This window comes from Podarcis muralis, chromosome 7, assembly GCF_964188315.1.
Source record: "Podarcis muralis chromosome 7, rPodMur119.hap1.1, whole genome shotgun sequence".
In the NCBI taxonomy this organism is placed as follows: domain Eukaryota; kingdom Metazoa; phylum Chordata; class Lepidosauria; order Squamata; family Lacertidae; genus Podarcis; species Podarcis muralis.
The window spans coordinates 35,316,620-35,340,376 of NC_135661.1; the positions used below are offsets into that span (position 1 = coordinate 35,316,620).

At 43.2% G+C, this 23,757-nt stretch overlaps 1 protein-coding gene across 5 annotated transcripts in view; it reads left to right on the forward strand.

The window, feature by feature from the left end:
• ADCY7 (adenylate cyclase 7) overlaps positions 1–23,757 on the forward strand; it is a 76,449-nt gene that overhangs the window by 14,730 nt on the left and 37,962 nt on the right. For 4 of the 5 annotated variants that reach the window (XM_028740191.2, XM_028740188.2, XM_028740189.2 and 1 more), the window contains exons 2-4: positions 14,825–15,394; positions 16,521–16,727; positions 18,300–18,461. In XM_028740191.2, coding sequence (XP_028596024.2) covers positions 15,224–15,394; positions 16,521–16,727; positions 18,300–18,461 — 540 coding nt within the window. In that variant the 5' untranslated portion in view covers positions 14,825–15,223. Of the gene's footprint in view, positions 1–14,824; positions 15,395–16,520; positions 16,728–18,299; positions 18,473–23,757 lie in introns of those variants that run through there. The other variant, XM_077931532.1, reaches the window with a different exon arrangement.

Genomic DNA, 23,757 nt, shown 5'->3' on the forward strand with positions numbered 1-23,757 from the left:
ATCACATATATTTTTCAGATATTCTGTAAATTTTCCCCAGTCCTCGATAAACTTTTGGTCTTTCTGGTATCGAATCTTCCCAGTCAATTTGTCCAATTCTGCATATTCGGTCAATTTCCTTCTCCATTCTTCCACTGTTGGAATTTCTTCCTGTTTCCATCTTTGGGCCAGAAGTAACCTTGCGGCAATCACTGCATATTGAAACAGTTTACAGTCTCTCTTATTGATTTCGTTTCCTACCATTCCTAATAGAAAGGCTTCTGGTTTTTTAACGAACGTATATTCTACTTGCACTTTGACATGCTTTCGAACTGCTAGGTTGGCAGGAACAGGGACCAAGCAACGGGAGCTCACCCCGTTGCAGGGATTCGAACCGCTGACCTTCCGATCGCAAGCCCTAGGCTCAGTGGTTTAGACCACAGCACCACCAGTGTCAGACCATTAATCTATCTAGTTTAGTATTGTCTACACTGACTGGTAGTGGCTCCTCAAGCTTTTAGATGAGAATCTTTCCTATCACTGCCATCTTAACCAGCAAGCTATGATTTCTATTTGCTCGCCTTACCAGAATTGCAAACCAGGATCCAATTCTGGCCAGGGTCATGGCAAAACGAAATGCAAACCCCTGTGACTTCTTGTTATCTCCACCCCACCCCCTTTAAAAGCAACTTGAGTGTGTACATAAGCAGTCCAATATGCACTGCCTGGACTGTAATGATCAAACCTTAAAAGCCTGGGTGTTCAATTGCTACCCCCCCCCCGGCATTCATTCTTTCCAAGCATGACAACAGATATTCAATAGTAAGTCTAGCTAGGAATGTGGTTGTACTTGTTTCTGTGCAATGAGTTAAACAAATTTGAGTTGTTGCATGTTGCAGATGCAGGGCTCTTCTGCCCTTCCTCAGGAGGAACAGCTCCAAATTAGTTTTAAGGGAAGTAGGATGGGTGATGATTGTCACCATGTTAATTTTACCTGCTTCTCGGGAATTGGTTAGAGCAGGGGTAGGCAACCTAAGGCCTGGGGGCCAGATGCGGCCCAATCACCTTCTCAATCCAGCCCGCGGACAGTCCAGGAATCAGCGTGTTTTTACATGCGTAGAATGTGTCCTTTTATTTAAAATGCATCTCTGGGTTATTTGTGGGGCATAGGAATTCATTCATTCCCCCCCCCCCCCAAAAAAAAATATAGTCTGGCCCACCACATGGTCTGAGGGAAGGTAGATCGGCTCACGGCTGAAAAAAGGTTGCTTACCCCTGGGTTAGAGAGACCCTCATAGTCAGAAGAACCACTTGATTGCAGAAGAGGACTCCTTCAGGAGTAGGGCCCTCTTCTGTCGAAACTTTTAATAGAATACAGGTGGGCCTGTGTTAGGGGGAGGGCAGATGGCTGTTGCTTATGAGCTACGAGAGCCGTTGGAACAACATCTTATTAATTTATTTTTAAAAATTCTTGTTCATAAAGAAATATCAAAACGGTTCACAACAACTGTGCATAAAACTGTACAATAAAAAAAAAAACCATAAAGAGTTGAAACTAGAAATCATGATAACCAAAGATGTATTATTGATTGCCTGCATAAGCCTGGTGAAACAAAAAAGTTTTCAGCAGGTGTTTAAAAGTTGGCACTGAAGACGCCCGCTTCTTCTCTATTGGCCCATTGTTCCACAGGGCTGGGCCAGTCACAGTAAAGGCTTGGTTTCTTGTTGTCAAATGAGCCTCAGTAAGGACCAAAGATGCTCCTGCAGATGATCTCAGTGATTGAGCTGGGATATGAGGTTTCAGGCTGTCCCTGTGGTACCCTGGATCTAAGTTGTTCAGGGCTTTGTAAATTAATACAAGGAGCTTAAACCTGGCTGCCAGCTATTACGTTTTGTACCTGATCTTGGTTGTCCGCTGACCTGGACCTCAGACTGCCCCTTGCTTAAGCCTTTGCTGGGACCTCTGCTTGCGTGGAATTGAACCTTGAACTGGCTTTGGATGTTGCTGCTGTCTGTGTCCACGATATCTTTCATTAAGTGAAAAATTTGCTGCAACCTGGGACACATCTAGGACAAGACAGGGCATTTCTTATACTCTGCAGACAAACTGTAGCTTGGAAACTTGTCTTAATGTTAAGTTTGGATCTCCTGGGTGCAACCTGGCCATTGTGTCCCTATCACCATGGAAGCAGACAAATTGCCCTCTGCAATATTCATTTCAGCCCAAGAGTATATTATTTTCTTGCAACAGGAAGCAGCCCTGAGCAACTTCCTTGTAATGGTTCCTCTTTTCTTAACATGTGCCTCTCTTAATTCAGACCAAGCAGTTTGGTAGCTATGGTTCTTTGGAGAAAATTATGTCTAGATGCCCGTGGGCTCTTGGGTGTTTCCTCTTTCGATGTGTGCTGAATGGAAAGTTTGTACTTAATTTCCTACCTTATCACTGAATCAACATCCATTTGTAACAGCTGGCACGGCTTCTGCCAATACGTCACAGTTAACGGAGGGGACAAGAAGAAAAGAAATAACCTTTCTGCATTTGCTTAAGCGACCTAATTGCTCTTTAGAAAAGCAATGAATTAGTGTTGCAATTCACAAGGAGGTGTGGTGGGAGAGAGCAGATCTCTACATAGATCTAGTAGTGGCTTCTGTTTTGAAAGGAAGCACTTTGAATTACACTTCCTCCTGTCACTTGGATGCAACCTCTCTTGCACTTTTTGTTAAGCAACAATTGTCTGTGCTTGCAATTGCAGAAAGGAAGGAAATGCTGCTATCTTTTTAATATACAAAATGAACTTTGACAGAATGCTGGTTACTCCATATTCTCCCCCCCTCTCCTTGTGTCAAGTATTATTTCTCTGGATATTTGTATGCCAACTTTCAGAGCTATACAACCCCCCCCCCCTGTTTGTATCATTAATTTTGTTTCGGTTCTAGATTTGTCATATGTTAAAAAGGGTCTTGCAGCACTACTCGTGTGTGTGTTTCGAGTGACATTGTGTTGTCACATCGGGCCAATCCAAAAGGTTCCTTCCTTCCGCCAGAGGAAGAAGCCTTAAGTTGGGGGACGGGAACTTTTAGACCAATATACTGCTTTGAAGATCTGCAAAAGCTGGTATAAAAACTTCAAGTTGTAACCAACTAAGGTATACTCAGAGGAGTTGTTGCTGTTGGCAAAAAGATAGAAGTCCACAGACACTGAAATAGGTCTATAGGTCTATTCTCCTTCTCCCTTTCTTCCAACTTCTTCTGTGATGCTGGCACAGCAACAAAGAGACGTGTGCCAGGTAGCCTGGGGGCAGGATTGAGCTACTCATGTGTGGTCATGGATGTATGCCAAGTGCTATTATTTTCAGTTTGCCCTTAAAATGCAACATTTTTAAAAGTGAATATGTGTATAAATATATATAGAAAAAGGGAGAGAGAGTCCTAGTCCAATTCTTTGGATAGTTTCTCAAGCTCCTAATTTATGTTGGCTATCCTTTGGCAGGTTTGTATTAATTAATCTGTTGATAAATCTTACCATCAGGGCATGACACTTGAGTAGGAAGCAAGAGGAACCTGAGACTGTGAAGGAGGGAATGCTGGTTGAAATAAGAGAAATTCCCACTCTTGCTGGTTCAAATCATACATAAGAACTTAAGAGGAGATGGCTGGATCAGGCCAATGGCCCATTTGCAGACTTCAGGATCTGCTCTCAACATCTACAGCTGAGCATTTGCCACAGAACCCCCCTGCTTTACATGTGTTCCTGGGTATATCTTCCACTGGCTAGACATACACTTGTTTACTCAGAGCACTAGACAAGTTTATTTAGGCTTCAGTAGGTAAACGGAAACCTTGTCATAAAACACTCCCAACACTACTCCGCAGCTAGCTGCTCATTGGAGGAGCAGGCATTAGCTCTGTGGGTGGAACACATGTCTGGGATGCAGAAGGCCCCAGTTTTAATCCCTGGCATCTCTAGGTAGTGATGGGGAAGACTCTTGGCTCTGAAACCCGGGAGAGCTGCTGCCAAGCAGTGTAGGGAATATTAAGCTAGATCAGAGTTTCCCAGGCTTGGGTCTCCAGCTGTTTTTGAACTCCAGTTCCCATCATACCTGACCGCTGGCCTTGCTAGCTGGGGATGATGGGAGTTGTAGTCCAAAACAGCTGGAGACCCAAGTTTGGGAAACTCTGATCTAGATCAATAAATAGCTGCCTTATACAAGTATACAAGGCCAATCTTCCTATTGTTAGGTGCTCAAAAATAGCACTTTCTTGCTTTCTCCATCCTTCCAGTTGCTGTCCTGCAACCTGCTTGTGTTACTTTTGGTTGTTTGTTTCTTTAGATTGCGTCATCCAAAGGGGGCATATCTTCGTCTCAGCTGCCTCAGTTCAGAAAACACAAGGAGCTTTATTTTCAGCTATTTCCTGGCTGTTCTGAGCAATTTGCCATCAATTTTCCTAATGGAAGAGTTAAATTAACTTTTATCACATTATTGCTTAGACCACAGCAGCACAAAGCAAAGTTACAAAATTTAAACCAGATGGCAGCAATTACAAGGACGTGCCTTAAAAAACAGAACAATACTCGCTATTTAAAGTTGATAATTAGCGAAACCGTTCATTGGATTTAATAAAATTAAAAGCATATATTAAAGCATTTTAAAACACATTCTTAAAATAACAGGCATTACTTATGCAGTGCAAAACATTATAAACTTGTATCAAGGTGCATTTCTCAGGTTTTCAAATCTCCAGGGCAATTTGCAGCAGTAGTACCATAGCCACATATTTTCCTCTACATATAGCAGGTTTCCTGCAAAGGTTGCAACGGTTTGTTCCACATACCTATTAGTTTTCCGGTAACGCTTTTAGCACCCCAAAATTTGCTTTCCAGTGAAAGAGTCTTGACTACACTGGCTGGTTGGCTTGACCAATAAGGAACTTTGAGCAATTCTTCCCTTAATTCCTTTCTACCCAAGCACCAAACTCCTTAGTTGCAATCAGATAACAAGCATATAAAACTTAATGCTTCTAATGACAGGGAAGTTGATATCAAGCAAGCTTGGCAATGCCTACTTTCTGAGGAAACCTCATTCAGCTTCCAAGGCAACCAGGTGATTCCAAGAACACCTGTTTGAAAGCCACAGGACAGGAGATTCATTACAGATTAATTTTATGTAGACAACCAGAGGAGTGGGTAAAAAAACCCTTCATTTTATCGAAAGCTGTATTAAATGGACATATGGAAAGGTGAAAGGTAAACCAGGGGCCTATTATAAACTCCCAACCCCCACCCCTTATTCGGCCAAGTTTTAATGTGAAATCTCATCTTTTGCATATTTACCTGGAGGTTAGTTACATTATGTTTAATAGAATGTACTCTCAGGTAATTCTGCACAGGATTGCAGCATTAATAAAAATGAATGCATTTTTGTGCCTGGCTGTTCCTAGTGTGCATATACGCATTATCTAATTTTGGCAGAATGTGAGCGCCATCAGTTCTCTGTAAATGGTTTTGGTGAGTATGGAAAAAACCAACCTCTGGCTGTAGCAGCTAGTGGGTGTGGGCCTTTGTCGTGAGACTTGTCAACTGTTCTCCAGTCAGAATGAAATTGGCTGGGTAAACTGTTGCCACGGAAATAGATGCCTGTGGTTATTGCTGTGTGCAGGAGGGGTTGGTGTGCTTTTTGAAGTCAGAAAGTTGCTTTGAAAGCATGGGCCCTTTTTATATTGCTTCCCCACCCCTAACTCCCTTACAGTACTTGCAATCAGCAAGGGGCAGAGCATTAGCAAATTGGCTTTTCCTGCAAATGACACTTTGCTGTTACGGAACGCAGCTTCTACCACAGTGCGTTGGTACCATTTATAGCTGCTACCTTTTTCAGCTGCACAACATTTTGATTCTGCAAAACACTTTGGATCCTTATCATTTGAGGGGAGGGGAATTAAAGCAATCTGGTAAAAGAGATTACTGCTGTCCCCATTTTACAGCTAGGGAAAGAAGGCTAACACATAGTGGGGCTGTGGCAGGGACTGTCAGGAGTGTTATCATTTATGTTGCATTCATACTCCATCCAAGGAGCTCAGAGTGGTGTACATGGTCATGCCCTGCCTTATTTAATCCCCACAGCAACCCTGTGAGGTTGGCTGAGAGGCAGTTACTAGTCAGCAAGTGAGCTTCATGGCTGAGTGGAGATTTGAACTCTGGAATCCCAGGTCCTAGTCCAACCACTCTTAACCACTACACTAAACTGTGTGGGGCAACACAGGCTCAAATGCCCACAACCATGATATTCACTGGGTGATGTGTCTCTTGGCCTGACCTCGTTGTGAGGGGCGGGGTGGGAGAGGAACTGTGTCCGCTGCCCTGATGGAGTAAGGGTGGAATAAACAATGTCATAAATATATTATGCGGGATAGTGGAATTTAACTTGCAGGGCAAGTGTTGGGCATACAGACTTGCTGGCGATAGTACTTTCAGGGAGAAATGTTTCTTGTGAGGGTGGGGTAATGGGACAGAGGAGCACCCTGTCAGCAAGCATCAAACTGCTTGCTGTTTCTGTTTTGCTTGAGTTCACAGAAACTTCCACATCTCTTTCAGCTATGTCTAAAAAGGGGAGGCTTTCTAAACTTCTGTTCCGTAAAAGGAGTCCTCAGATCTCTTATCCGTCATCCATATTAAGGTAGATCTGCTATAAATGCCCCCAGATGCTAGTGTTTAAAGCAAATAAGCCAGTGTTTGCTGAACATTCAGCAAGTATTGACCTGGTGTCAGCTAACAGATATAATCTTATAGAAAGAAGTCAATCTTAAGTCATTTTAGCACCCAGGGCAGAATGTGCAAAAGGTTCCTCCTCACAATAGCATGCTGGTTAAAGTGAGGAACCTCAGAGGCAGTGTCGGGAGGGTGTTTATGTACTGTGGAAGCCTGGCCCCTTTCAGACCCCCCCCCCCCGAGTTAAAGTCCTCTTTCTCATAGATGGGCAAGGAAAAGCATGTAAGCAATACTCTTATTTCAGGGGGTGCTAGCTATTATTATTATTATTATTATTATTATTATTATTATTATTATTATTAATTTATATGCCTCTTAACTGGCTTGACACCAGTTTGTGTAATTTCCTTACGTTATATTTCTCTGTGTTGCAGATTACTGGGGAAAAATTACATCCCTCAGGATTGGCATTCCCTAATGTAGCCCCGTGCAGCTGCCTGACATGTCTCTTGCCTGTGTTATTAAACATCTTGATTCAGGGGCTAATTTTCAGGGGGCAACTTTTCTCCATCATCGTACAATAAGCTTTTTGGTATCCTTATATGCTTCCTGTATTCTAGAATATGAGAGGTAATGAAAGGCTACCTCACTTTTGAGGACACTGTTTGCAAAGAAGTAGAATTTTAAAATAGGTCACTGGAAACTTAAAAAGGATAATTGGGGTTATTGATTTAAACAGTTGTTAAGATCAGTTGCAAGTTAGCTTTGGCTGGAGAAAAAAAAATCTATCCATGGGGCATAATGAGGAACCTGGTGATCATGAACAAATTGTGTATCTTAAGCTTGGAAAGGCACAAATTATATTTGACTCCCACACTGGTCCGATAGCCTTCAGTGCACCCTGGAGCTAGCTTGCTTATGAAAATCGTTGTTATGAAAGTAATGTTCTTGCCTGGAACAAATTGTGAAGTTACTAGGTTGAACAGTTTTCCGTTTGAGGTGCGAAGCTTACGTCCAACAACCTTGGCTGCGTGTAGATCGATAGAACCTTGATAGTTTGGTTTTTGATGGGGTACTCCCCGGGTCATTGCAGGCCAACAATGGCCAGTGATCACAAGAATCATGAGAAGAGCCCTGCTGGATCAGGCCAAAGGCCCATCTAGTCTAGCATCCTGTTCTCACAGTGGCCAAACAGATGCCTGTGGGAAGCCTACAAGCAGGACATGAATGCAACAGCGCTCTAACTTCCTGCAATTCCCAGCAACGGGTGTTCAGAAGCATGCTACTTTGGAGATAGAATGGTTCCTGGGCCATTTCAACCTGGGGCATCCTGCTATGAGCTGCACTCTGCCACAACACTGATGGATACTGCCTATTCCTGCTTCCTCCATGCTTGGGTGTCTTGACAGCAATAAGCTGAATGAGTCAAACCCAATCAAAAAGCCAGGAGGATGGCTGCTTATGAAATATACAACACATTTAATTGTGTGCTCTCTATTTTTTTTGTGTATGTGTGTGTGCTTGCTTTTTTGTGTGGAAATATATCTCCAATTTGTAATATATCTCTAATGGACCATAAAGAAGGTTGATCGCTGAAGAATTAATGCTTTTGAATTATGGTGCTGGAGGAGACTCTTGAGAGTCCCATGGACTGCAAGAAGAACAAACCAATCCATTCTTAAGGAAATCAGCCCTGAGTGCTCACTGGAAGGACAGATTGTGAAGCTGAGGCTCCAATACTTTGGCCACCTCATGAGAAGAGAAGACTCCCTGGAAAAGACCCTAATGTTGGGAAAGATGGAGGGCACAAGGAGAAGGGGACGACAGAGGACGAGATGGTTGGATAGTGTTCTTGAAGCTACTAGCATGAGTTTGACAAAACTGCGGGAGGCAGTGGAAGACAGAAGTGCCTGGCGTGCTCTGGTCCATGGGGTCACGATGAGTCAGACACGACTAAACGACTAAACAACAACAACAACAACAACATATCTCTAATTTGTAGTTACGTGTGTGATTATGAATTCCCAAAGTTACTGGTTACTAATAAAGTGGCAGACAATGTGAAATGTTGCATGGAGAATCATCATCTCGGGTTAATTTTTCTGTAGTAGTTACACATCTTTTCCTCCCCCTGTCCCACCTGGGAATGCGGGTGGGGATCCCCAATCATTAAAACAAAACACAACCCTTTATGGTGATATAATGCTGAGGTCCATGCACAAAACAAATCCATGGTTTTAAACCATGGCTTGGTGTTATTTGTGAATCCTGCCCATCAGTTTAACTATGGGTTGTTTACTGCTTACAAACCTTGGTTTTCTTTAGCTATGGTTTTGCGTTACATACAAACCCAGCACCCATCTTCAACCATGGCTTGCTTAGCCATCCCACACCAGACATTCACAGAGCTGAAAAGGTTCCAGGTAACCAGTAGTTGAAAAATGAACTAGATATTTTGGAGAAACAAGCCATGGTTTGTTTGTGGCGTAACCCATGGCTTGTTTAACAAACCATGGATTAGCTTTAGAGTGAGCTCGACCAGTATTTAATTTCTGAGATTTTCAGCTGATTGAACAAAAAGGATATTTTATACAAATACGTACATACATTCTTCACAGTAAATTTAACGGCTAGCCAAAAAACTGAAGGAAGATCATGTATTTGTGGACATCTCTTAATTTGACTGATGTGTTTCCTTTTGATCTCTTCTTATAAGAATTTTTTGGTCAGCATTAACCTTTGCCTATGAACAAGTAGAACCGCTGCTTTGCCAGTCCTGTGAAAACCAACATCGCATTTGAAGAATACAAAAAGGCATAAAGTGTGATGACCTGCTGTCTGCTCCATAGACTGCAAAGATGAGCTGTTAGCTGCTTTTCTGAGAACGATTAAACTTAGCAAAGTACAATTCCTTTTCTTTGTTTTACTTTCAGTTAAATTTGGATGGGCTTTTCTCTGCTACTGTGTCTGCACCAACACTTCATTTATTTATTAGTCCTCAACATCCCATAGCAATCTTGGCATATTTCCTGTATGTGCCCATTGTGTAAACGAAAATCTGTTTCTTCATTCAGTGCTTCCTTATTGGATCAGGAGAGATTCTGTGTGGGTTTTTTTTGTGGGTTCCAGAGCCTTGCAGTCAAAAGCCAGCTGTGCCTAAAGCAATCATTGGGCACTTGCAAAGGGAAAAGTTCTTCTCCAAGACCCTGATGAGGTCCCGTAGTTAAACTGTGGAACTCACTCCCACAAGAGGTAGTGATGGCCACCAACTTGGATGGAGGATAAGGCTGACAGTGGCTTCTAGCCACAATAGCTGTGTTCAACCTCCACTATCGGAAGCATTGTGCCTCTGAATACCAGTTGCTGGGAATCATAGTGGGGAGAGCATTGTTGCTTGTGAGCTTCCCATTGGGGCATCTGCTTGGCCTCTGTGAGAATAGAATGCTGGACTAGATGGGCTTTTGGTCTGATGCTGCAGAGCTCATCTTGTGTCCTTATGTGCCTTGTGTTTTAAACTGAGTCAAAGTTTTTTCCCCTGGTGTTGAAGATACAGGTTCTGTGTGTGACAAACAGGTGATTCCGCAAGGGGGCACTCTGCAAGGGTTATGTAAGAGGGCCACAGAGGGTCAAATTCAGCGTGAGTCATGTAGAAGCTGGTTATGTCGATCGGGGAAAATATTTGGTGTGATAAATGGATTCAAATGTGGGCTGGAAATCAAATTAAAACTTGTGGAGTATTGTATTTTGTCTGACAAATATACGAGGCATGTGGGGGCGAATTGTCTTGAGAAGGCCAGTGGCCTACTGAAATATGACAGCTCCCTGTGGTGCAAGAATAGTTGTATATTTAATTGCAAGAAAATCGATTGATTGGTTTTACTGAGGGTTTTGTCCCCTGGGTTAAGAAAAAGTACAACCCTGAGTCCAAGGTTTGTTCTTTCTTTCTGGTCATGGCTCATTAGGGAGAAACTCAAAGCCACAGCCTTGGTTCAGGTGTTACACTAAGCCAATCTTCATGGCAGCCTGCTCCTTCTTCACTTTATTTATTATTTGTTTACTGCGTTTACAGCTCACGTCTTCTCCAGTAAGCTCAAGGTAGTGCATGTGCTCCTTCCGTTTTCCATCTTACCCTCACACAGCTGCCTTGTGATGCAGCTTAGGCTGAGAGATGAACAGCCCCAGGTTACCCAGTGGGCTTCATGGCTGAGTGGGGACTTGAACCCTGGGCTCCCAGGTCCTAGTCCAGTGCTCTCAACCGCTACACCCACCTCACTGGTTCTCATTGTAAGCTTACTAATCATGGTTTACTGTAATGTGTGAACTCCGCCTCTGAGACTTCCCTTGAGAAGCTCAGCTGATGGGTAGGAGTTCAATCCTGCTTGGTCACTGTCTCCCCCTGCACCCAACTGGCCAACTGTGACAGATGGGTGGGACCAACCACTTGTCAGATAAAGATCTCTCCCACCAGGGCCCAAAAAAGGTTCCCCACCCCTATTTTCAAGTATGAAATCAGTCTGCTTAATTATCTGTCCTTGCCTATTGTAGGACTGCTTATTTGAGTGCCCAGGTGCAGGAGTCAAGAGTGAAGAGGGTCGGAGGAGGCTTTTCCCAGAGACGGAGGCAAAGGAGGCCTCTTACTTTCATCTTTTCAATTTAGTGTTGATAAATGAGCCTTTGGGTAACTAAAAACAAGGCATTGTAAGAAGATCAAGGCTTTTTTTTATTGCTGAAGGTCAGTAAGGCTTTGCTTTAATCAAATGTCAAAACATTTCACCAAGTCGGGTAACTCCCTCCCTGTACAGTCTGCTTCATCCTTGCTTATAAATAGCTGTTGTGTGGGCTCCTATAGTCTGAGGTCAAGAAGCTCCGAATGGCAGGAAGTGCTTCTGCCTGCAACAGCTTCATTTGTTTCAGAGGAGGAAGTAGACGCATGCATGTGTGGGACTCCTCTCTCCAGACATGCCAGGATTAATGCCGAGACCCCACACACATCCAGGGTGTATGGCCACATCCACACCATCCCACTTTGAAAAGCGCTATGATACTGCTTTAGGCAGTCATGGCTTCCTCCAAAGAAGCTGTAGTCTACTAAGGGTCCTGAGAGTTTTTAAGGGACCCTTATTGCCTTCACAGATCTACAGTTCTCAGAGTTCCCTGTGAAGGAGGGATGGATTGTTAAACCATTCTGGGAGGGGGAACAGGGCTCCCATCACACACCATTGACCATTCTAGGTAGGGGCGATGAGAGTTGAAATCCAGCCACATCTGAAGGGCACTCCTGGATGAGAGTTCATTATTCAGAGAGGAAGAGGGAGCCAAAACCCCCACTGTCCAAATCTTTGTGTGCACATAGACTAGGTTTCTGGGTCCTGACCAAGATCTTTTGTTTTCAGTTAAACCTCAAAACAATTGGTTCAGCCTTTAGGACTTGCCCTGTTGGGTACCATTGCTAACATCAGCAGGACTCATTGTGTACTCCTGCATATTTTAAGTAACCATTTTATCACTGGCAGATAACTGGCCTACATCTGGTTTTGCTTACCCGTTTTCTTCTGGGGCTCTCTTCCTATTGAATTGGAGCCAAGGGGTGCCATGGAGATGGATGTTTTGTACCAAAGCAGCTGCAGTTACAATACCAAGTCCTCAAGTCCTTCCCAAGCCATGCTTAGCCCTCTTTTTTCACTTGCCCCCTCCCTATAGATCACTTACTTCCTATAGGAAATCTTTCCTGATACTGGATTTCATATATTGACCCACTTTTGAAAGCCATTGGTTATTACTAGAGAACCGTAATTTGTTCATTGTCCATTGTTCATGTAATGCTGCTGTTGCCATGGAAGTAATTTTGCTCCCAGTGTTTGCATCCGTCAGCTTCAGGTTTTATATTTTGGGTTTTTTTAAGTCTGGCTATTCATGTCTGGTACAGCTGTGTTGGGGGGGGAACCCCACCCATCTTGGTTTTAGGCTTGTGAGTCAACTGCACATGTATGTTAATTCTGGAGAGAATACTGTTAGTGGACTAGGAACTGGGTTCAATATTTTAATGTGCTGTAGACTACAATCCTGTGCATGCTTTCTTGGGAGTAAGACCCAGTGGGACCAGCCTCTCTCTTTTGCGTACCGGGATGGTTGTTATAAACTGTGGGGTAACTTTAGGAAAACCTCAGTTCGCTCACTATGTAAATGGAAAGAATACTAGAAATATCCTCTCAGATGTCTCATTATTATTACTATTAATTACCCAGCCTTTTACTCTAAGGTTCCAGGGTTGATTACACCAATTAAAACGCAATGTTAGAAACAGTTTAAATCAACCTGCAATCACATAAATGAGGTGGGTCCTAAATATCTCGCATGTATCCCTGTATTGGGAAGTTTTTAATGTTTGATGTTTGATTATGTTTTTATATGTGTTGGAAGCCATCCAGAGTAGCTGGGGCAGCTCAGCCAGATGGACGGGGTATAAATAATAAAATTATTATTATTATTATTATTTCAAAAGCCAGGGTCAAGAAGTGTGTTTTCAGTATTCGCTGAAATTTGTATAATGAAGGTACCAGACCAGCCTCTGTGAGGAGAGAATTCCACAACTTTGGGGCCACCGGAGAATGCCCCCTCCCAGGCTGCCATTATCTGACCTCTGAGGGTAGAGGAACTAGCAAGAGGGCACCCTCTACCAGTCTTAGCACCTGAGGACGTCTGTAGGGAAGGAGGTGGTTTTTCAAGTATTCGCAGCCTGATTCATTTAGGGCTATAAACACTAACATGGGTGCTTTGAATTGGGCCCTAGAACTAAATGCTAATCCCATAGAAGAGAGTCTGTCTATCCCCTAAATTTCTAGCCCAGACTGGATAGTTAAAGTATGAAATTGTGAACTGTTGTGAGGACACAGTTGGCTGGACAGTATAGAAATGTCAGAACAAAATAGATGTAGGGCTTCAACGGTTATTTAAGTTTAGTTTAATCAATGCATTTTAGTTTTCTCTACCAAATACTAATACTTAAAAACAGCACACTAGAAAAGCTGCAGATGGAAAGCCCCATCTCAGAAGAGGCATCCTCCCTTCTCTTGAACACAGGATAAATCCCTTTTTGTTGATTATGTCTGCTATGAAACACCATCCAAAATAGTTATTTCATTGATTCGAAACTATTGTTTCAACACACAGAGAGACATTAATGGATAGACTTAAAACCACATGATTCATCAGTCAAAATTTCTTTAACCAGGTGACATCTCTAATACAGCCTTGGAACTCACCACAAAGTTTTTCCCCTTCTTCATTTTGGCTTCAGAGGAAGAAAAGAAGCATGTTTCACAGCTAGCATGGGCATGCAGGCTACAAGCTTCTTAAGTCGGCTAGTGAAAATATTTGCCTTCAGTCAAGCAAATTGGTGGAGGGCATTCCTCTTCCACCAGTTTGCTTGTCATAGTTGATCCTTCCTCCTTGGCCAGCATGGTCACCAAGTGGAGGAGGGATGGAATGATCAGTTTCTTCCTCCACTTACCTACTTACCTACTTGCCTTGGTCCAACTTTCCTCTGAATACCAGTTGCTGGAAACCACAGGAGGGGAGAGGCCTCTTGTGCTCGGGTCCTGCTTACGGGTTTCCCATGGGCATCTGGTTGGCCACTGTGAGAACAGGATTCTGGACTAGATGGGCCACTGGCCTGATCCAGTTGGGCTCTTCTTGTGTCCTTAATCCCTTGCCTGCATGGAATTGCTGGTTGCCTGTGACTACTGGGTGACTTGTTAAATACAAGGCTGCTCTAATATTTCCCACGAACCTTTTAACAATGTACTTGGAGCGGGTGGGGGTGGATAATGGCAGGATGAATGAAAAGGACTACAATACTGAATATTGCAGGAGAAAAACGGTTGAGTAATAATCATCATGCTGACAACAATGTTACAGTATTTTGTTACCATAAGACGAGCATCATGTTTAAAGGGATCGTTGTTGTGACTCACTCATCCTGAGAGGAGAAAAGGTGTGTGTATTTCGCCCTTGTTGTTAAATAATATTTACTTTATTGGGGCTGAGGAACATGCACTCTTCTTAGACAAAGACGCACCTGCTATACTTGAAACATTTTTTAAAATGCACAAAACCCTATCTCTCTCTGTCTTTCCTCTGCAGTTTGCCCCACAAAGCAGTAATCTGAGGGAATAACTGACAGCTTGTGCAAGATGTTTGAATGAACACGGCGAAATAGAAGCAGCCTCCCATCCGCAACACAAATAGCAATCAAGTCTGGAAGAAGAAGGGGGGGTGGACACCATGTGTGGAACTGTTGATGAGTAGCACATGGCTTGGGAGCGGAGGAGGAGGAGGGTGCTTCTCTTCCAATTTATGCTGAGATCTGGAGGACTTAATGCTTATAAGAAGAGATGCGAGCGCAGAGCGCGAGTCTGCTGATGTGGCCAAACAAGGCAGACCCAGCAGCTACTTGACCGGAGGTGGCTACTTGGAGCAGCGCAGACCTGCCCTGCCTATCGCGAGGGGGAGAGGCACCACCGTGGCCCAGCCAGAATTAAGATGCCAGCGAAAGGCAAATACTTCTTCAACGAGAATGAAGGCTGCAAGATAACAGACCCTTTGTACGAGAAGTACCGCTACTCAAGCCAACAGCATCCCCTCCTCTTCTTCCTGCTCTTCATCGTCATTGCCTATTGTGCGACCCTCATCGTCGTTCTCCTCACCCAGCATGTGAGTAGATATAGATGCCTCTCTTCTTGCTCTTCGGGCTCTGGAATGAAGTCCCGAAGTAATTTGCTCTAGGTTATAAAAGGGATCTGTAGCAAGAGGGGCACCAGATGCTTCATTTTCTAGTTGCGCTAGTTCAGGTCAGTGTGTCTTCATTCGTAGCAGCCAAAAACACCTAGAAAAACTGAGATCAGTACACAGGGGGAGAGGGAGGATTTGCTAAGGTGCTGCACATTTCTAAGGCACTTTAGAGTCCAATACCGGGCTTAAATCTAATTGTTACCAGAATACAATACTATCAGCGGGGATTGCTTGTGAATACCAAGTTGTGAATGCTTGAAGTATTTATACAATGTGAGGTTTTGTTGCTGCAGTAGGAGTTATACTTTTATCCTGGCAGTGGGGGATAGGTTCTCAGCTGCACTAACAGAGCCAGTGGGATTTCCAGTTTAAAAGTTGCAAAGCAGAAATGGAAGGATCTCCCAGTTTCTCATTTTTTCAATAGTCAATTCAGTTCTCCACATTTTGAAGCAATTTGCAATTTTTCAATTAAAAAAAAAATCCATATGAAAATTCAACAGCATCTAAATGTGTACTATTCCCTAATAGACACATATTTATATGCAATTTTGACTAAAGTGCACATTTTTAAAAGCAATTTTCTATAAAATAGTGCAGTTTTGTACGTTATTTGCACTGATATCTTCATTTTCTCATGCTTTCCCATTGTATATGCATATATTTGTAAACACTAGTTGGCTGGATAACTGCATCACAGAATTTGGATAAGTATGGATTTCGGAGGGTAACTATGTTTTGGTTCACATATTGTTTTGGAAAGTTCAAATTTCATAGTCTCGAACTGAAACGAATTCCTTCCCTTGTGACCAGGAATGATGGGAATTGTAGTCCCAACAACATACAGAGAGGGTTCTCTGCTTCTAGGGTAGATGATCAGATATACCAGGTCAGACAAAGGGAGCTTCTTGTGTTGCTAGTGTGCTTTAGTTTATGAATTTCTGATGCCTTTAAAAGTTTAGATTGTTGGGAGATTGTGCTATGGAAGAATGAGAACATGCATACAGTCTGTGGTGTGTGTTTTGGTGACTTTTGTTTTATTTTTTATCAGCCACCGGGAGATCATCTTGCCTACCTTATTACAGTCGGCACAGCACTCATAATTTTCATAGTCATGTATTTTCTGGTTTACTTCGAATACTTCTTTTGGTGTCGGCTGAAATTGTTTGCTGTTGTGATTTGGATCTGCTTGCTGGCCATAGGATATGTCTCCGTTTTTGCCGCAGGGAAGACTCCTCAACTTGCTGCATGGGAACAGGTATTTTAATTTTTATCTATTGATCTGTCATCTGCTCCTTCCTCCAGGCTGCTCATGGCATTGAATAGGGTTCCTTATCAGTCTTCCTCCAAAATCTTGGGCTGCATGCACCCCATATCTTTAAAGCACATTCCCCCCAAAGAGTCCTGGAAACTGTAGTTCGTTAAGGGTGTTGAGAAATGTAACTCTGTGAAGGGGGTACATTACAGTTCCCAGGATTCAGGGGACTGTATGTTGAATGTGCTTTTTAAAGATATGACATGTCTTTATCTAACCTCTCCCATGAGCCATTGATGAAAGGTCACCCAGTGAGCCTCATGGGTGAGCAGGGATTGCAACCTGGGTTTCTCTAGCCCAAGTCCAAATATTCTGCCCACTGGCTCTGGGAAGGGATGTGTTTCTGCTGTGTTTCTATACACTCATTTAAAAATGCATGCTTTAAAACAAAACACAACTGCCTTCAAATCTGGAGCTGTCTGAATATCCCCAGACACTACTCATTATGCAAATGGGCATGGCTAATCACCTGCAGTGGGGGGGGGGGGAATCATTTAATTATGACATCAATTTGCAAAATTAATGCTGCTTTGATTATGAGCAATTAGGGGCACCATTGAGAGTTACAGATGTGGGTGTGCCTTGGAGAAATGTTTCATCAAACTGGAGATAGAAAGGGAGGGAAAAGAGCAGGCAGGAAGATTTGATTGGTTGACTGCAAAGGGCATATACAAAACATTCCTGTATATGCCTGGGTGTGGTAAAAGGAGACATCTCTCTGGATCTTTGGAGAGCAGATGGGAGGGTGGGGTAAGAGAGGAGGCAGGCCCCCATCCCCCCGCCACGTGCAGTGAGATACTTTGGCCTATAATACACTGCCCATTAGATCAGAAGAATAACTGGATGGAATGCAACCCTATCCAGAATGCTAACTCCTCAGATAGATGAAGTACCCTTCATCTGTACCTCTGTCTTGCTGGGGTTGTGTCCCAGTTTATTGATTGTTGTCCTGTACGCGGGTGGCGCTGTGGTCTAAACCACTGAGCCTAGGGCTTGCTGATCAGAAGGTCGCAGTTCGAATCCCCGTGACGGGGTGAGCTCCCGTTGCTCGGTCCCTGCTCCTGCCAACCTAGCAGTTCAAAAGCACGTCAAAGTGCAAGTAGATAAATAGGTACCGCTCCAGTGGGAAGGTAAACGGCGTTTCTGTGCGCTGCTCTGGTTCGCCAGAAGTGGCTTAGTCATGCTGGCCACATGACCCTGATGCTGTACGCCGGCTCCCTCAGCCAATAAAGCGAGATGAGCGCCACAACCCCAGAGTCGGTCACGACTGGACCTAATGGTCAGGGGTCCCTTTACCTTTTTTACCTGCCTTTTACCTAGGTTTCTGATTAACACAGTGGTTTCCCTAACCCATTTATAGAAGTGGAAGTTGTGCTGTTCTTACCCAGTTCCCTGAAAGCGTTTTTGAGTACTGGTTCCTTCACAGCTTCCGTTGTTCTTTCGAAACCTATCATTTGTTCCGTAATTTTTGACAGGTGCTTGGAAAACATCAAGGATCTCGTTTCTTTTTAACAGGTGCCATTCTTTCTGTTCATCATCTTCACGGCTTATACCATGTTTCCCTTGGGAATGAGAGATGCTGTGATTGTCAGCAGCGTTTCAGCGCTCTCCCATATTGTAGTCCTGAGCATCGCTGTAGCGCAAAACAAGCAGGACTACCCGACTCTTCCACGGCAGGTAAGGCAAAGGTTTGTATATGTGATTGCAACATGTGCATTTTGATCAGGCAGACGCCGGGGACACCCAGTGGAGCTCAACACTGGAAGATTCAAGACAGGGAAACTAAAGTATACTTATCCATGCAACGCATAGTTAAACTATGGAACTCACTTCCGCAGGCGGCAGTGATGGCCACCAACCCTGATGACTTTAAAAGAGGATTAGAGAAATTCATGGAGAGGGCTCTTGATTCCCTTAATGGCTACTAGCCATGATGGCTATGCTTTGCCTCCACAGTTGGGAGGCAGCAATACTGCTGAATGTCAATTGCTGGAAGCCACAGGAAGGCTGTGCTGCTCTTTCCCTGCTTGTGCCTTTCCCTCTGGCATCTAGTGGTGCACCGTGAGAACAGGATGCTGGATTAGATGTTAACAAATGCTACAGCTGGCTGAAAAGTCATTGTGGTCCATTACCCGTGTGGTGGAATGATTAGAATGCTGTACTAGGACCTGGGAGACCCACTCAGCCTTGAAGCTCACTGGGTGACCTTGGGCCAATCGCTCCCTCTCAACCTAACCTACCTCAAAGTGTTTCTTTGAGGATTAAATGAGAAGGGAGAGAGAACCATTGAGCTCCTTGAAGGATGTAAATAGGATAAATACAATTGCTGAGGCTCTCAGCAATTTTCAGGTGGTCCATAGGGGTTAAAACTTTGATTTAGCTAAACGTATGGAGAAAACACAAAATTTCAGAAGCTAGAAGAATACTTTGTTATCAATGCACATGTGTGTCATAGCCCATATAATGCTCGAAGAGGTTTCATAAGGACTTCTCCAGTTTTTTTAAGTCGATCAAAATGTTTTTAGTCGGTCTAGTTAAGCAGTTAAAATACAACTTTATATTCACATTTGGTCTTATATGTTAGAAGAATAAGTGGTAGTTGGAAATAGCTGTGTTGTGCTTTTCTGTTGTCTTGGGATATAGTGTGTTGTTTTCTGGGTGTATATTTATTCTTTGTTGTTCTTCCATGTGGATATTGGCTGTTGCCCATTTGTTGGCTTCATAAAGCTGGTGGCATTCTTCCCAGGAGCCAGAAAGAATCTTGGACAAATTTATCAAGCAGTAAAACCAATATCAGTCTAGGAAGTCAGGCTGTAAAACTCTTTTTTTTTCTTCTCCTTCTGGTGTGTGTGTGTCTGTCAGAGTTACAGAATTTGGACACAGAGTACAGAAAGTTTAATCATGCACCTGCTGAATTGAATCACACCCACTGAATTTTTTTACCTGAAGTGACAATAAAATTGTTTTGGGAAGCAGATTGTGAAGTGTAGAAAGAGTGCACAAGTCCTGCATTTGTTTCTCGTTTTTTTTTAATTATTATTTTTCAGTTAAAGCAAAATGTTTCCTGCTGGGCAATCCAGAATCCTCTTCACAATGTTATAATTCATGATAAATACCAAGAGGGAATGTTTGGCTTTTCATGAAGAGGGTTGGGTGTGTTCCTAAATTACTTGGAAAAGGGAAAGAGAAATTCTCATGGCTTTGTAACACTGGTCTGTGCGCCAGTTGCACCCTTCCAGTGAATTTTCACAATTGCTTGGCAAGCACCAGGGGTCTAGTCATGAAGCTTTTGAAATCTGATAAACAGCTCGGTGTAAAGGGGCAAAGCCTCTCTGATTCAGGATCCACATAGTTGAGGTGTGTGCGTCATGTCTCGAAGGGTGAGGTAACCCATTTCCTTCCCCAAATGATTGCTACTTAGTGGAATGATGCAAGCCCTTCTTTTTAACACTTTGCTCTCCTTTCTTCTTTTTGACAAATCTCTTAACAATTTTTTTCGGGAACAATTTTCCTTTGAATTTTGATTACTTGCACATTTTGAGGCATCTCCTTTATATTAAATGCTCATTAGACACCCTGAATCACACTTGATTGACTTCAGTCTTTCGAAGAAATGGGTTCTAACAACAATTTCCTCCTCATTTCAAGATATTTGTTCCTCAGAGATCCATTCAGCAGGGGGGGCAGGGTGTGTGTGTGTGTGTGTGTGTGTGTGTGTGTCAGAATTCCAGGGAGATACACTGGGGGCTGATATTTGGAGAATGTTGGGGCTAAGTTGCACATTATGTAAGAGTTCTAAGATGGGATCTCCTGCCACATTCTGTTTTCCTTTCCTTATTTAATTTTTGCTTCAGTGCATGTGTACAGTGTTTGCCCTCCAGATTTGGCCAGGCATGTGAGGAGGAGGCTGAGGGTGTGTATAGTTCATTTAAGCATCCTGTCTTGATCTGAAACTTGTAGCAGATCCAAACCATACATTTAAAGCAGATGGCTTCCTCCAGAGAATTGTGGAAACTGGAGTTTGCTAAGGTTGCTGGAAATTGTAGCTCTGGGGAGGGGAGGTATACTACAGTTCCCATGATTATTGGAGGGAAGCTGTGTGCTTTAAATGTATAATGTGGACCCATGGTTGTTGATTAAGATGCCATGAGAAGCTATGGTACATTGAATTCTTCTGCATTGTATTCAGGCACATCATGTAGGGCAGGTATGGGGGACATTTGGCCCTTGAGGTGTTGCTGAACTGTAACTTCCACCACCCCTGGTCATCAACTATGTCTACTAGCACTGATGGAGAGTTTTAGTTCAGCATAGTCTGGAGGGCCAAAGGTTCCCCACTCCTAACGTAGGGAGAAAGTGCTTGCATGAGTGACCAAAAAGCTCATTCATACCTCTTCTTGTTTGCTTGTCTTAACTGGGCCAGTGCATGGCTATTTATAAGCCTTGGGTGGGTTTATTGTGTTGAATGCCTGCATATATTCCACTAGAGAGTGGAATGTGGTAGGAAGAACTGGTTACCGCTACCTGTATCCATATGTGAGAAATTCACGTATTGCTTAATGTGGCCTGGATCGGCAACTGTGGACTATTTAGCTTTGAATGCTTTCTATAAGCTTTCTTTAAGTTCCCTGGTCGTAGTTTTGGCTGGATTTCAAACCTGGAGAATGATGTGATTTTTCTTCTAAAACCAAATACATCATCGAACCACTAAATGCATGTACTCATTTGTTTAAAAGTTTTCTCCAGCCCATTCATTGTATAGTCATTCCGGGATTTAGAGGAAACATAACATCAAATAAAATAAAACATTTTCCTTTATAGTTGTTAGTAACCACAAATTGACTCAGTCTTAAGTCTACCAACATCACCCCTGCAGAGTTAAAGGGGCAGAAAGCACTTAGAATAAGCCGACATCTGAATGGCTGTAAGAATTGTTTAACTGTTAAAATGTTGTGGTTACAAAGTGGAGTGGGATTTTTGCTTGACTACACTAATATAGTGATCCTTCTTGTTTTGCTATCAGAGTTGCCTCTTTGATTTGCTAACAACAAGCCAGAGCCAGTCATGCTGGTTTTCCAGGGGGGGGGGGGGGAAGGAAAGTATTCCTTTGAAAATTTGGGTAATTTGCACAGAGCAATTCACAACATAGGGTGATCTAATTCAACATGTTTATTTTAGTAAGCAAAGTAACAAAATTTTGAAACTGACAAGCTTACCAAATTTTGTATTTGCCATTGTCATCCATTCATTGTTACTGTTGATCTTAAGCAATGGAACACTTTCCATGGTAAAAACAAAGCACGGGGGGGGGGGGGTTCCACCCCACACCAATGGCCAGATCTTGTATAGTCTTCTGCTCTCGATTGGTTCAGAAATCATGACAAGCCATAGTTAAGGACATTAAACTATGGATTGCAGTGATGTCAGAATTGCCAAACCATGCCCTTCAGTTGGCTAACAAGAATTGGAATCCATGGCTGACTAACCAACTAAGTTTTGGCATGATGTGTGGATTGACAAACCATGGTTGTGACCACCACTCTGCCTTCAGAGGCTACCGAAGGCACAGTAAACTTGTGAAGAGTAAACAAGTGAAGTAGAGTGCTGAGAGAAAGAGGAAACCAAGCAAGCAGTTTTAAATGTATTTATCTACTGAAGATTTCTCACTGGACCTTCATCACAAGTGATCCCAGCGACAACAGGGTACAATCAATATAATCACAGTAAAACAAAGGGCAGGTAAAGCAAGCCAATTGATCAACACTGCCAAACTACAACTTAGCACTCAGTCTAGATGCTAATATCCTGTAAATGCCTATGTAAAGAACCATGTTTTCAGCTCCTGTTGAAAAGCAAAAAGAGATGGCACCAGCTGTAACTACATAAATTGGGGGCAGGGGCGGCACCACAGATGAGCTTCCAAAAGCGTAGTTTCCAAAGGTTTAAGGGGGGGAAATCCACAGGGGAAGCTATACATTGCTACTCATCATGATGGCTATATGCCTCCTTCAGCATCAGAGGCAGCGTGTATCTGAACCGCATTTGCTGGGCAACACCAGTGGGAGAGAGTTATTCCCCTCATTGTCTGGTACTTGGCTTTTCAAAGGCACCTGACTTGTTGCTGTCAAAAGCAGGATGCTGGACTAAATTAGCCTTTGGCTTGATCCAGAAGGGTTATTTTTAAACCATGTTTTGAACTTCGCAGCACTATTCGTGCAAACCATGGTTGGACATGATGTTTGAACTGAGCCAAAGTGACAGTAATGGAAATGCTTGGGTTTCAAAAAATGCTTTTAGGGGATTTAAAATTAGCCCCACCGTAGTTCTATAAACTGGAGAGGAAGAGGAGAATTAAAACCTGTAGCATGTTCTCCCTACGAAACTGTAAATCACAAATGATGAATGTTATTTGACAACTTAATCTATTATCTAGATTAATAACAATTGGCACATGTTGCTAATTCCTGCCTGCTTGAGTGCTACAAGTCAACTCCCTGTTGCCAACTCTTTGACTGAAGGCAGGAACTGTCCGTTTCACAGCCCCTCCAGTCAACCTACGTGAATTAGGCAACGTGTACCACCAGCAAAGAAGGCAGGTTCAAACCAGAAAGTTTAGGATGACTTGTGAAAGAGAGCCAAGACTCATGCGCATACACACACACACACACACTCTCTTAAAACAACAACAGAACCAACCCTCCACTTGAGTTGCTAGCCAGTTTGACTTGCCTGGAGGAAAATTCATTCCTGGTCTCATAATTAGTTACCGGGTGCTAGCAAAACCCATAAATGAGAAGTCCTATGTGTACCTCTGTCATCCTTCCCCCTAGCTATTCTAGGGGATATTTTGAAGCCTTTGCATTCAAAATTCTGTAGCTACCATTGCTGAGCAACCTGCCGTCTGGATATACAGAATGGGCCCAGCTATTAGTAGCCTGCCCTCCTCCTTTATGCCAAGGACGCTTTTACAGTT